The 14,310-nt window shown below is 40.8% G+C and overlaps 1 protein-coding gene across 1 annotated transcript in view; it reads right to left on the reverse strand.

The window, feature by feature from the left end:
• Positions 1-14,310, reverse strand: part of col5a2a (collagen, type V, alpha 2a) — a 40,544-nt gene that overhangs the window by 7,777 nt on the left and 18,457 nt on the right. The window contains exons 2-34 of the mRNA XM_083997258.1: positions 12,471-12,692; positions 11,992-12,014; positions 11,832-11,864; positions 11,691-11,723; positions 11,371-11,424; positions 10,368-10,460; positions 9,600-9,671; positions 7,689-7,733; positions 7,547-7,600; positions 7,349-7,402; positions 6,532-6,585; positions 6,359-6,412; positions 5,783-5,836; positions 5,638-5,682; positions 5,302-5,355; positions 5,049-5,093; positions 4,881-4,934; positions 4,519-4,617; positions 4,291-4,335; positions 4,100-4,198; positions 3,953-4,006; positions 3,326-3,433; positions 2,661-2,714; positions 2,466-2,564; positions 2,284-2,337; positions 2,077-2,175; positions 1,934-1,987; positions 1,665-1,718; positions 1,508-1,561; positions 1,297-1,350; positions 457-501; positions 255-353; positions 44-151 (exon numbers count right to left, since the gene is read on the reverse strand). Coding sequence (XP_083853384.1) covers positions 44-151; positions 255-353; positions 457-501; positions 1,297-1,350; positions 1,508-1,561; positions 1,665-1,718; positions 1,934-1,987; positions 2,077-2,175; positions 2,284-2,337; positions 2,466-2,564; positions 2,661-2,714; positions 3,326-3,433; positions 3,953-4,006; positions 4,100-4,198; positions 4,291-4,335; positions 4,519-4,617; positions 4,881-4,934; positions 5,049-5,093; positions 5,302-5,355; positions 5,638-5,682; positions 5,783-5,836; positions 6,359-6,412; positions 6,532-6,585; positions 7,349-7,402; positions 7,547-7,600; positions 7,689-7,733; positions 9,600-9,671; positions 10,368-10,460; positions 11,371-11,424; positions 11,691-11,723; positions 11,832-11,864; positions 11,992-12,014; positions 12,471-12,692 — 2,222 coding nt within the window. The remainder of the gene's footprint in view (positions 1-43; positions 152-254; positions 354-456; positions 502-1,296; positions 1,351-1,507; positions 1,562-1,664; positions 1,719-1,933; positions 1,988-2,076; positions 2,176-2,283; positions 2,338-2,465; positions 2,565-2,660; positions 2,715-3,325; positions 3,434-3,952; positions 4,007-4,099; positions 4,199-4,290; positions 4,336-4,518; positions 4,618-4,880; positions 4,935-5,048; positions 5,094-5,301; positions 5,356-5,637; positions 5,683-5,782; positions 5,837-6,358; positions 6,413-6,531; positions 6,586-7,348; positions 7,403-7,546; positions 7,601-7,688; positions 7,734-9,599; positions 9,672-10,367; positions 10,461-11,370; positions 11,425-11,690; positions 11,724-11,831; positions 11,865-11,991; positions 12,015-12,470; positions 12,693-14,310) is intronic.

Below are 14,310 nucleotides of genomic sequence, written 5' to 3' on the forward strand. Positions count from 1 at the left end.
AAGAACTAACAATTTTATGAAAAATACATGATGACAAACTTACTCTGTCACCTTTAGGCCCAGGAGGACCAGAGATGCCCCTCTCTCCTGGCATTCCCTGAAGACCTGGAGGACCCGCATCACCTAGAGCACCAGGAGGACCAGGGCTACCCTAAAGAGACAGACACTAGAGCTTAGTCTTGTTTCACCCTGTCACTTGCATGAATTCTTCAGCACTTTGTAGTACTGTATCTGTTGCGCCACTGTGGTAATACCTTCGGTCCATCTGGGCCTGGGGCACCAGGGATTCCTTTAGGTCCCTGCAGACCGTTTGCTCCCAGTTCTCCTCTCTCCCCGGGGATTCCACGCTCACCCTGCAGAAGGAACAACATGAGTTGAAGTCTCAGGTCATCAGAGCCACTTATCTGCCTCAGAGCAACTGAAATGACTTCATTCATCATGGGGAAATTCACCTACCCTTGGTCCAATCTGACCCACAGCACCAAGCTCTCCGGGGATACCCTGGAAATAACAGAGTTACAGAATCATGATCTCATATGTGACATTTCAATTGATTCAGCTTGATTATGTAAAGACAATGGGGTAGGGGAGAGCCATTTTTCATATTCAGGGTCACTACATCAAGACAATTTTAGTTTTGTGGCTAACTAACATATGTACATATATTTCAGGATGTTGTGTATCCCTACAAAAAAAACAGAATGACTGTAAACATAACTGTTTTGAAATTATAGCGTGCCCAAAAAAAGTGGTCTTGTGGCACAACTTACCCCATGTATGGAGTAAGTTGGGGTAACTTACCCCTGGCCAGAAGGCTCAACTTACCCCAGAGCTACCTTACTGACTTTATTAGTCCACACAGCTAAGATGGTGCACTTTCATGCATGATTTCAACCTCATGTTGTAGCTCATAGATACCACAATTTGAGACAAATTGTTTGTAAAAACGGGCTATACAAATAAAATTGCCTTGCCTTGCCTTACCACAACAACATACAGATTTATAATGATCTCTTTTGGTCTAATCACAATTTTCATGAAACTTGTGATTGACTGAATTCACTTTTGAGAGTGAAAAATGGTTTTTCGGACATAAATGTCAAACCACTCTACCCACGTGGTTCTTACTTTCACAGACTCAATAGAATGATGCCTTCCTCCTAAATATGTGGTCACACATTCAATTTTTCTTATGGTTTGCTGTATGGGGTGGCTCAACTTGTCCCTATGCTCAATTTACCCCACTCTCCCCTACATTACTGTAGATTGTGTAATTATGGCTTTTGTCACACTCACTTGATCACCTGGTTTTCCAGATTCTCCAGGGGGACCTTGATTTCCAGGCAAACCCTATGAACACATAAGAACCGTTAAACACTGCAACACGGACTGAGGTCCAATTATGTTTAATTACTTTTCATCCAACTCTATGTTCATTAACTCCTTTTACAACTTCCACATTCACATTACATTTTACTACCGGCAAAAAAAAAAAAACATTACATACCTGGAATCCATTCACACCTGGAGGTCCTTGCTCTCCTCTGTCTCCTGCAGAACCCTATCAGAGGAGACATTAATGCAGTTGCATTCATTGCAGTTGTAATGGCAGTTTTTAGGGCAGGGTGGGGCTGGGGGGTTACTGTGATAAAGTAGACACTTACAGATGGCCCTTGGGAACCAGCGGGGCCAACCTCTCCATCTTTTCCAGGAGGACCCTGAAACAAAATCACAATTAAAATCCTGCCCCCTGGTGATGTAGAATCAAAAAGGAAGATGATAAACAAACATTGTTGAAGCCACTTCAACAGACAGAACATGCTGTCAGAAGATGCAGTGTGGTCATGATGTGAAAATAGCAACTGGATTATTACTGTGCTTACTACTGACAGACTGAGTGAGTTGACATAAAAAAAAAGTAAATAGTACTCACTCTTTGACCTGGCACTCCTGCTGATCCTTGTTCACCTGTTTTTCCTGGGTCACCCTGTAAATATTAAACTTTTTATTTTTAGAATGAAGGACAGGGCTGAAGATGAATTAAAAATGCAAAACTTAAGGTGACTGTGGTCTTACAGTGAAGCCCTTGGGGCCCAGTACGCCCATGGTTCCTGCGGGGCCTCTGTTTCCAATAGATCCTGCAGGGCCTGGGCGGCCATCCTCACCTGGGGCACCCTGAATAACAAGCACACCACACATTCATTTAACCATCGCTGATAATGTTTCATAACCTTAAATCACATTTTTATGTGTGACTAATGTGATTGAGAACTGTTGACCTACCGATGGACCTGGCTTGCCCTCTGCTCCCTGGACTCCAGGCGTACCAGTAAGACCCTTTGGAAAACAGATCAAAGACACAATGAATGGGAATTGGGGAACTATACATACTAGTACCTACATGATGTGAATGAATTAACAGCTCATCAAGCTCAAAGATAAAATGTCAAGCTCTTCAGTGTTACCCTTGCACCTGGTAGACCAGGTTCTCCTGTACGACCAGGGTCTCCCAAAGAACCTTTGGGTCCTCCTGGTCCACCTGTGCCACGATCTCCTTGAGCACCCTTTAGAAGAAAAAAAAAAAACATACCATAGATAATCAGTAAATTTGATGATGCTATTTGAAATTTTGAATTACTTTAAAATATATTGTACTATACCTTAGGTCCTGGCAGCCCATCAGCACCAGGGAATCCTCTGTTACCAGGAGCTCCCTACAAAACACAAGTTAGATTCTGCATCATATTTCTACAAAAGTGAAGTTACACCTGTATTCAACAAGATCAGTGGAGTAGAGATCACGTTTTTGCACAGAAAAAGCAAGAAAAAGTGGAAAATAAGTTCTGGGGGAAAAAAGTGACAGGGGGAAATCACCAAAACTCATCCATCATTTACACCGGCTATATTTTGTGCAGGGTCATTGTGGGGGTAATGGCCAGTCTATGGTCAATTTAGATTCTCTGGTTCACCTAATTTTTGGGCTGCGGCAGGAAACCGGAGCACCAGGAGGAAAGTAGACAGACACAAGTGGAGCGCTCAGTCTTCAGGAGAGGCCGCGGCCGCCTGGGATTCAGCTCAGGACCCTTTTTTGCGGTGAGGTGATGGAACTAACCACCACATGTGCCTTTATCCATGGGTTGGTGTATCACTTGTATCATATAAATGTTACACACTAATTTACTAAAATGTTTCACCATTTCATTGCCCCTCATTTTCTTTTTCTGCCTCGAATGATTACTTCTCTGGATTGAATTCATTACTGTGATGACCCGCTATTACCCCAGGGATGATGAATGTTACAGTAGGAGGCAAATTGTTGACTCACTCTCTCACCGACGGGACCAAAAGGGCCAACAGAACCGGAATCTCCCCGTGGTCCTCGCTTTCCTTCCTCACCCTGAGGTCCAATCACTCCCTGGGAGCCTGGGGGACCCTAGAAAGTTAACACACATATGTCAGAATATGTTCGAAACCAAGAGGCAAGACTCACCAGTTACCTTCCTAATATCATGTGTCCTTTGAATGCAATTGTTCTTAAGTGCAAATTACAGTTTACTGGAAGTCTCATGGAGTGAAATGAGATCTCAGTGTCTTTTTAGATTCTATATTAATACAGTGGAGGTAGTGAGTCCACAGAGAAATGCACACAGCCTGTTTTCAGAACTTGGACCCTTAGAAGAGTCATTAGCATTTCTGTAACTTTGTGATTTCACAACAAATAAGTCACCGCTCTTTTCTCTTTTGAGTTTGATAGCTCAAGCAGACAACAGCTATCACCTTAGTATTGTCTGTCATTCTATCTGAAACCTCAAGTCAAAGGAAAGCAGGTTTCTAGCTCTTAAATCCACAAAAAAATATCATCTTATTAATATTAAAACTTGATTAAAAAAAAATTCAAAACTATAAAATCTGGCATTACAGAATATTAGATATTTTTGCAGCTGAAACTTACAGGTTCTCCTTTTGGCCCAGCCTCTCCTTTAAATCCTACTACACCAAGATCTCCCTGTAACAGAAATGTGTAGTGAGAATATACATATACAAATATTCCAGCAATAACAAAACAAAAACTAAAGAATAAAATGTCAAGCCAGTTTACCAGTTGTCCTTTAATACCAGGCTGGCCAGTGCTTCCTTGAGGTCCTGGTGGGCCTGAAGGTCCAGGATGGCCGCCAGCACCTTGTGGACCAAGATGCCCCTGTGAATAGGCAGCCATGTTACTGTATATGTGACCTCAGTGCATCCATACCATAAGTTTACAGTTGTTTAGGTTAAAAGACATGCACATACCACTGGTCCTTTGGAACCTGGGCCACCATCCGTTCCCCCTGGTCCCTGTGAACAGACATTTTCCATTTAGATCATGATGCCTGGAGATGTTCAGAAGTGTGATAAACTAGACCGTCTGTAACACATTCAACTGTGACAGTCACAGCAGATCACAAACTTTCCTCATTTGAAACATCCTCATCATGTGCAGTGTGTGATGTGTGAGTATAAGTAAAGAAATATATTAACCCTCAGGCCAACTGGTCCAGCTCTACCCAAATGACCGGTCTCTCCTCTCTGTCCCTGTGGGCCTTCGGGACCCCGGACTCCTGTGGGGCCAGGTTGTCCCTTTGGGAAACAATCACAGTACAATTAGGCTACTAGGCAAATTTACGTATTTGGTTTTGAACTGCCTTTATATTTGTTTGCAATTTGTATTATTAGTGTTAAACAAGAACAAGCGATGGTAAAAGGTAATACAATAAAAGATAACAATAACAACTTTAAGACTGTGAATAATAAATAGATGTTTACTGTGAATTGTAACGAACAGAGCCTCATTAGTATGATAATATAATGGAAGTATGCAGAGTGTTTTGTTCTGTGCTTGCCTTCATTCCTGGGGTTCCTGGATATCCAGGTGGACCATTGATACCCAAGGGGCCCTGTTAAACAAACAGCAATGACAGACAAACTTTGATGAATGATTAACCAAAAAGAGTGTGGAAGCATACTATAGGAGAGAACAGCTGCTTAGCTCAGTGTGGATGCTGACTTACCAGTGGGCCGTGTTTTCCAACGTTACCAGGTGACCCACGTTTTCCCTAAAACACAAATTCAGACATTTCACTTTGACTCATCACGATGCCATGATGGATGAGGCCAGTTTGAAATAGCCAACATCATGAAACTTTATTTGTAACACACGACTGCCCATTGATACCAAATTAAATGCAACAGACTGGACGTTAGTGAGGTTGAAATGTTGACATTTTGGCAGATGTTACAGTTGCATAGTGATGACATCCTTACTGCTATGCCGCCAGGTCCAGGGCGTCCTCTCTCTCCTGGCATCCCAGCAGGACCCTACACACAGATACACAGACACTGATCAATTACAGCTGCCCTCCACTCACTGCATGTGTTTAAAGTCAGGACGTTCAGACTGCTATTTACAGTGTTCTGGACACAGCCTTCCCTTTGACTCATCAAAGATAAGAGCTCAATCAGAAATGTCTGTGTGCTGGAATCCACACACACACTGATAAACACAATGCACTATAATCTACATGGGTACTTGTGAGTGTCAGATTTCCTCAAACTCAATGCACACTTTAAAAAAAGAGAGATTTTCAGAATATAACTCACCATGGGTCCAGGTCCTCCCATTGGACCAGAGGGGCCTGTAGCACCCTAAAAAACCAGAGACATATGTGTTATGTTATGTTATACAGGCCTTTTAACAAGGCAATTCATTGCACCACCTAATTGAAATATTTCACTTTGTTCTTACCTTGGATCCAAGAGCTCCAGTTTCACCTTTTTGGCCAAGTGGTCCACCATGGCCCTAAGAAAACAAACAAACAAAAAAGTTAACATGCTCCACTGTTTTCAAATTCAATTCAATTCAAATTCAAATTCAAAACAACTTTATTACGTAATCCCACAAGGGGCCAATTCATTTTGAGTGGCAGGTTGTCGTGGTTCATATAGCCTACATGACCCACAATAAATAGTCAATACAACACACATTAGAATGGATAATAATATAAAAGCTTGTGATAGCCTACTGTATAATTAGATAATAATGTTCCTTTTGCTGTGAATTTTCCTGATTAATTCTCTGACTTTTATTTTTTATTTATTTTCTGGTTTGTATTGATGTTTTTGTTTACATATTTGGCTTGGTCATATACACTACATTTTGACTGAAATGTTTTATTTATTTATTTATTTTTTTGACTTTGTGATCCCGGAATTTGTCAATAAAAATTGACAATAAAAAATAAAATAATTAATTGTGGAACCATTTTGTTTCTTTTATTGCTCAGCATCACATCGATGAATGTTTGAGTGACTTCATACTCACTCTGTGACCCTTGAGTCCAGGAGGCCCAGGAGTCCCAGGAAATCCTCTGGAACCCTAAAATATGTGACAAAGATCAACATTGTTTTATCCACCGAGGACTCATGAAGTAGAGGAAGAAGAACTTCCTGTGTCGTGACACAGATTGTGCAGTTATGTCAGTTGGAGAGACTCACTGCTGATCCAGGGAATCCAACTTCACCACTGTTTCCTGATTTGCCTGCTTCTCCCTATGTGAGGACACAACATGTGCATGTTACAGATGTATTTGGTTGCAAAAGTTTTCACTCTAAAAGTGAAAGTATTCACACATCAGACTTCATCTCCTCGATCTTGTGTTAGTTGATGCTTCACTTGGTTGTTCTGGAGATGGCACAGAGCTGCAGCCTAACGGAAACCATAATCTGATATGACTGTTATACAAAGGCAGAGCCAGATCACAACAGTGAGACTCTTTATGATAATTTTCATAGAGACCCAACAATTCTAATCAGGAGTGAACACTTGGCCACAGTAGCAAGGAAATGTTCTTTCTAAGAGGCAGAAATCTTAAGGGAACTGGACTCAGCATGGGCAGCCATCTGTCTCCACCAGTTGGCTTGAGAGAGAGAGCAGGGGGAAGGGGGAAGGGCCACCTAATCTTAGGTTGTTTGTTACTGTCTAAACCTGTTGTCAGCTTCTTGTACAAACTAAATTCTTTCATTAAGCAATTATCATGCAATAACATATCTGTTAGTTTCCCTTATTAACTCAATTAATGAAAAAACGAGAATATACTATACAACAACTTAAAAAAAGTGATGGAATTTAAGGGAAACTCAACCTTCTGTCAGTCTGGCATGGAAAATAAAGAGCTTGCAGGTCAATGATGATATCATCACAATAATCATCACTGTATTTTGCAAGCAGCTCCATGTTAAGAAGTGGTTATAATTCTGTTGTTTATTTGAAGTAAATATCATTTTGCCATAAAAGATGGATTGACAAACTTACATCTTCACCTGGTTTCCCTGGGGGCCCCTCAGGTCCCCTCTGGCCAGAGGTACCCTGAAACACACAGTCGGACTGTAAACATCCAGGAACCACCAGCACTCACAGGAAAACAAGCTCACCTTCCTCTTCTGAGGAAGCACTTAGGGAAAATCTATGGAAATCACCAAGCCTATTATTTACAAAAGAATAATGTCACACCATATGTCCTGGCTCTCCAACTTCTCCGGGAGGCCCTTGTGGTCCAGCGTGACCCTTTGAGGAGGAAGGGGAACAATTAAACAGTTGAAATATGAAAACAATTGCATGCCAATCTAAGCTTGTTGAAGTGTTGTGGACTTACAGGCACACCGTTTGGCCCAGGAGGTCCTCGTGTTCCAGACTCTCCCTAAAGACAAAAAAGAAAAGAAAAGAAAAGAAAAATCGAAAAATGAAATAAATGAATGTCTCAGGGATTTGAGCAACAGCTTGGAAACATATAGGGAGTTACTGAAATGGGTTGTCAGTGGATGAATGGATTAATTTGGTGGATTAATATTTTATGGGGATTCTCTGGGCCCATGTGTAAACAGCTGTCAAAGCACAGACTTCAATTACTATTCTATCTCCATTTACACACACACTCAAAATGTAGTGTGTTGTAACTGTGCTCAAGTCTGACAGCATTGGAGGAAGATGTCAGAAATGTATTTACACGCTTAGATGAAGCTCAAACATCACAGAAAAAAGGGATCCTCATAAATTTGTATAAGAATAATACATACAATATCAATAATCATATATATCTTTAAGTGATCTAAAGAAAATATGTCTTCTGCCTTCATACCATTCACCTGCTTCAGCCTATTCAGTTAGACATGGATTGATTTCACACGTCTGCCAAAGCAGAGTGTTTGTGTACTTGCTAATGGAAATGTATAATGTAGGCTACTTTTTTTTTTTTTAAATAAAACACAAGAAAATTAAAGGTCATAGCTACAACTTTTTCATCAAAAGGATACATTTTTCAAAAATAATGCATCTACAGAATGTCTAGAGGGGTGCAGAATAAAAGTATTCATTTTACTGAATTTTTTTAAAATAGTAAATAATTGTTTAATACATTTTGGCGGGTCCGAAATATATAAATATTTACATCTGGTTACGTTGGCAACGTCTGCATGGAATGATCTCTGTGGCAACAGCATTAGAACTTTAGCTACTGCTGTAACTGGCAACCAGTAAAACCGAAGGTTGGAGCGAGCAGGCAGTGTGAGTGGAACACATACTGGCCAGGAGGAATTATATTTGTAGCTATCACCTTTAATCTTAATCTGAAGTCTGTAGCTGGAGGAATGTGACTGACTGACTGTCGGTCTTCACCTGCTCTAAAATGAGTGCAGACATTTCTCATTTGTCGTTTCACAAGTTCAATATTCCACAAAGTTGCACACTGAGGCTGGATATACTTGTAGAGCTGCAGCTCCTCTGACAGTGTTCAAGGACAACATTCAACCACTTCCTGTATTTGATCCAACATGTCTGCTGAGTGTGTGTGTTCGCACATGTGTGTGTGTTAGTGGGTCTAAAATTCCAGTGGTTTTATTGCAGCGAACATTACATAATATTCCTGTTTAAAGGAGGAGGAGCCTAAAGGAGAAGAGTGACCGATGCAGTAACACTAGGGTTGGACTTGTTTCAGACTTTGTAGACTACAGATTTGTAATAAAAAACAATCTGAGCCATTTGTATCATCCTGGAAAGAAAGCTGGTTGTTAGGCATCAAAAGGCATCATGGGAAATGTAAGATCCTGTGATTCTTGGACCTTGACTAGGATCCATTCTCTCTCTCTCACTCTTTTTTTTTCTATAGGTATCTCTCTCTATAGTCACCCAAGTTTATTAAAGTACATATTATATCTATAATATGACTTATTTAATCTAGTACCAGAACTTAGAAAGAATGTGGTTCATTTTCACGTTCACAAAAAAGTATAAAGAAAGAAAGAAATAATCTATTTACACAATCCTATATTAGAAAATTGTGTTTTACAATCTGTGCAGCATATGACATCCTCTCCCTCTGGAGTCTTGTTTAAAAACAAGTATTGGCAGCACAGAGCACAAATCTATAACACTGTAGCCTACCTCCTGGCTCTTCTTAATTGCTGGCGAGAAAACCTCCCATTCTCCAATACACAATCAGAGTCTTTTTAAACTCAACAAAGTAAATGAATGAGTGTTTTAAGAACCAGTTTTTCTGACTTCCTCTTACCCTTGAGCCACTTAACATCGCTTGAGGTCCGGTTTTTCCGTCAAACCCTGAGGCCATCTGAGCTTCCAGACCCTGCAAGTGGAGCAGACACACTTCACTTTAGGTGTTTGATCAGTATTTGCCATCCAACAGACAAAGGGGAACAAATGAACAGGAAATGGCTAAGAAATATGAACAGAAACAATAAATAATGCATAATACAATTACTCAAAATGATTTACAATTTTGTACAGATGTCAGAATCTGAAGTGACTATACATGTACATGTTCAGAGTAGTGAGTCTCTCCAGGTACCACTGGTCCATATGGTCCCTTTATTTTGTGTCTGCTCAAATATGACTTACATCAAATCCCCAAAATACAAAGTGGTGGATGCTGGTATCATATAAGATTTGTTATGGAAAACATATTTTACATTTTTGTCTGGACTTCATCATGGAGAAGATCTGGTTAATGGTCAGAAATGTGCTGTTAGATAGATAGATAAAAACTTTATTGATCCCTTGGGAAGATCCCTTCATGAAGTTTTGGTTCTAGTTGCAGCACCGTATGCTAAAAGAGAAAAAGGGAATTACAGTAGGCTATGTAGATAAAAAGTGTTGCATGAATGTGAGTGTGTGAATGGGTGAATTTGACTAGTAGCGTAAAAGCGCTTTGATTGGTCGTATAGAGACTATAGCGCTTTATAGAGACCATTACCATTTGTCTCATGTCTGCACGTATGTACGTGTGTGTTACGTTTGTGAGACAACTCTATGAATAACTCACCCCTGGGTGTGTCGGGTGTCCTGGAGGTCCTGCTTCACCAGGCTGACCCGGAACACCAGGCTCTCCATCATAACCTGCAGCACCCCGCAGTCCCTGGAAATGAGAGAGAGAAAGAGAGAAAGAGAGGAGGAGTGAGAAATGCTGATTCACTTGTTTAAAAACCATTTCATTAGTCTGCTGAGTCTGACATTGATTCATCATTGTGTGTCTGTGGAAGCTCATCGCTCCACTTCCACACTGTGTTTATCTCCTGAACTTAAAAACTGAAATATAGACAGATCAATCAATCGCTGCTGCTGAGATACTTGAACAGTGGATCCAGCTTGATGCCCATGATGCAGCTTAATTTCTGTTTGTTTATGAACTATGAGCTGTAAAGTGTGTGCAGGAGGGAAACGGCTGGTTATGGACTAATAAATCACCCTCAAAACGCTGCCCTCAACTGGATTGCTACTCCACCAAGAGGGGCACGCTCATTCATCAACCTGCTACATTCTTGCTTGGTAAGCACGTTATACATCAGCTTTCCACATTACATTATATTTTGACTGTTAGTCTCCTGCCCTTGACCCCAAAAAAATGTTTTTAAGAGCAGTATTTTTTGACCACTTTGACTAGTTTGGCAGGAAAAAAGAGAAATAGAGTCATCAGAGCACAGATATCATATAAAATGTTCAACTGAGAATAAAAGTGGAGCGTCACATGGGATAAATGGGCATGATGCTGCATTAAATGTATTTGCTTGTCAAGAATAATATATTGCAATATGCCTGTTCAAATCATTATATACTCAACAAAACATTACTGCTGAAGACCTACAGGCAGATTTAGACAGGAGACTCACAACAACAAAATGATTAATGTGGACTGTGATCCAATAAATACTGTTAATCAAGATCTGTGCTGCCCCAAAATAAATATTGAAAGGCAGACAGTTGTTTTAACTATATGAATAATCTCTTTTTTTTTTTTTTTTCTGTGGTGACTTATGGATGGGACATACAGGCCTTCCTTTGTTTCCACGTTGTCCTCTGTCTCCAGGAGAGCCGGGAGGTCCCTGTTGTAATGAACAGAAAAAAAAGAGCCATTAAAAAATCAGAGAGTATTAGTGACAATGCGATTGACATCACAACAATAATATGCTGTGGTGTTTTAAAATGTCACAGCCACTCAGGACTGTTGGGCTGTTCTGTCGTGCAGACGTCCTTTTAAGGTGAAGTTATGCAGGAGGTAACTGTCCTCTCATGCCATCTAGTGTCAAATCAGGTGCTTGAACATTCAACACACACAAAATAAAAAACTGTCAGGGACAAAGTTTCTCACCATAGGTCCAGGACGGCCTCTGATACCAGTCACCTGTGTGGGGGAATCATCAGAACCATTAGTTTAATCCAGCATTTAGACAGAGCCCTTTATGGCTTTTGGGAATAACACTATATTTATTTATATTCAGCAAACACTCACAAGTGGGACATCCCCAGGTTCTCCCTTCTGACCCTGAATAAACAGATACAAATAACAAGATGCGTTAAACCCATTTACATACATACCAGTTATAATGGTGATGATATTACAACAAAAATGGTAAAGCATGAATATCAAATATCATAAAACTGTGGCCTACCTTATAGATCCTGCCCCCGCCGCCTGCCCCAAGGAGAAAAAAAAAAAAGCAGAGAAGGTCCCATTAGTTTTTCCTCTTATCATGTTTCCACTATGTGCATTTCAATGATAGACTGAAAAACAACCTAATTAAATCATCAGTGTGGAGGCTGAGGATGTTGAGTGCATGTCAAAGCAGTTATAGTGAGATTCATCTGTCATCATTATGCAGGTCAGGCAAGGTAAACAAAGGCAATTAACACAATCAATGTGATGTCACGACTACAACAGACTGATAATAGCAGTCATTTGTTCATTGTTTCTAACAGATCAGTGGACCAGCTCACCAACAGCCTGTCAAAACTAAAAACATCTTTTACTCCTGATTGGAGCTTAATGCATGTCCTCATTTGAGGCTTGTGTTAAAACAAGGACGTGTGAATGAATGCACGTGTAAATCATAGACGTGTTTTGCGACTCATTGACATGACAAACACTCACCGAAGGTGTCCGTCCCACCGGTGCTGGGGGACTCGGTCTGACAGATGGGGCAGCACTCGCCCTCTGGGATGACCATCTTCTCACAGTTGCTCAGCTCGTCACACTGGATCTCATCGCAGAGGACCTGACCGTTGTCGCAAACACAAATCCGGCATGGCTCTGGCTTCCAGATGTCCCTGTTCGTGTACACCTGGCCATCTGCCGTGCAGCTCATGTCATCTCCTGGAACACACACACAGAGGAGGACTTAGATTATCGACTTTGTATCGGTTCAGTTGAAAGAAAAAAACAACAACTGGGGATATCTAAAGTTTAGTCCTTGGCAAAAAGTTTGCCAAGCACAACTGTTCTGAATTATGAAGTTGAAACGTTTCCTGCTCTGTTCAGAGCTTATATCAGATCGCAGCAAAGAACTCTCATGTTTCTGATTCCTTCATACAGCCAAACAAAAAGCAAACAATCATCCATTCATTTTATGTTGACACAATTCTCAGTTAAGGTCAGGGGTGCTGAAGCTTGTCCCAACTTGTCCTTCAAAAATTTAAACCATCTATTTGTCCTAAGGGCACCTGAATCAGCAGGATCAGTTGCTGCAGGGCCGTTGTATAGGGGAGAAAGGTGATGATAATTCTAGGGGCCCAGCGCCAAGTAGGGCCCACAAAAAACCCAGTAGTCTAATCTTTGTATGACTGAATTATTCTGCATAAGACCCTGACTAATATTCATAGTAATGCTGCATTAGCATCAAAACAAAGTAGGCTAAATAAAAAATAATACATATGTAGTCTAAGAAAAAAAGTGGAAAAGTCAGGGGCCCACTTTGGTATTCTTTGAGGGGGCCCAGAATTCCTAGCAACGGCCCTGGTTGCTGATATGGTAATTTTATAACTGCAAACACAACAGTAATCCATTCAACATGCAAAGGCCCAAATCTCGTATTAACTATGAACTATATGAAACAATCTAAATAAGAACCTAGAAACTGTGTACAAAATGCTCCACTGTTTACTGACAAACAAACAGCAACACATAAATGTCTCAATGCAAATCCTCCATGCATTTCACAGACTAATGTCTAAAGACTCAGAGAAAAACAGGTCTGGAAAATGCGAGCCTTTGTTGTAGTGAAGTTTCCAGCCGTTAGACATGAGGTCATTTCCTTCAGAGGCAGCGTCTCGAAAACTTGACTCGTGTTCAAAAGACAAAACCTGCAAACCACCTATGAAGCCACTGTTTCTCCCAGACATCCCATTAACCGCACACTCTGGTTTGGAAGTTGACTTTATACTCTCATATGTGGCTACTGAACATAACTGAACATTGAATACTGTGGCCATTATGCTCCTAGCAGGTTATTAAAAAAAGCCTAAAATTATTGATAACCTCTTTATTTATGTCTTTCTGGGATATATGTTCATGAATAAAAAATAAGTGATTGTTGAAAGAGGCTTCCAGTCTGCTGCTGGATGTCTCTGATGTGTTTCAGTGATGTGAGCCTCTGTCTGTCAGGTCTGCAGAGGCCTTCACCTGTTTCTATCATAAACAGCAGGTGGCAGCTCTGAGCTTCAGACTGCAGGTAAGACAGGTTGGGCAGCAAGAGGTTGCAGGGAGAAACCTGACAAATGATGGAAGTCTATGTAAAGATGTATTATTCCAACAGAGGCCACACTAATTAACCTGTGGCCACTTCACCCCATTCTGCAGTCAAAGAGCAGCAACAACAGGTATAGAGGTGCAGCCAGGTCTGAGGCGAGCAGCAACAAGACGACATGCTGTAACAGGACCCGGCCTCAGATTTTTATTGATGTGAGACAAGCCTGAGAGAGAAAGTAGCTAATAA

The sequence above is a fragment of the Trachurus trachurus genome (assembly GCF_905171665.1).
Source record: "Trachurus trachurus genome assembly, chromosome: 21".
Classification (NCBI taxonomy): domain Eukaryota; kingdom Metazoa; phylum Chordata; class Actinopteri; order Carangiformes; family Carangidae; genus Trachurus; species Trachurus trachurus.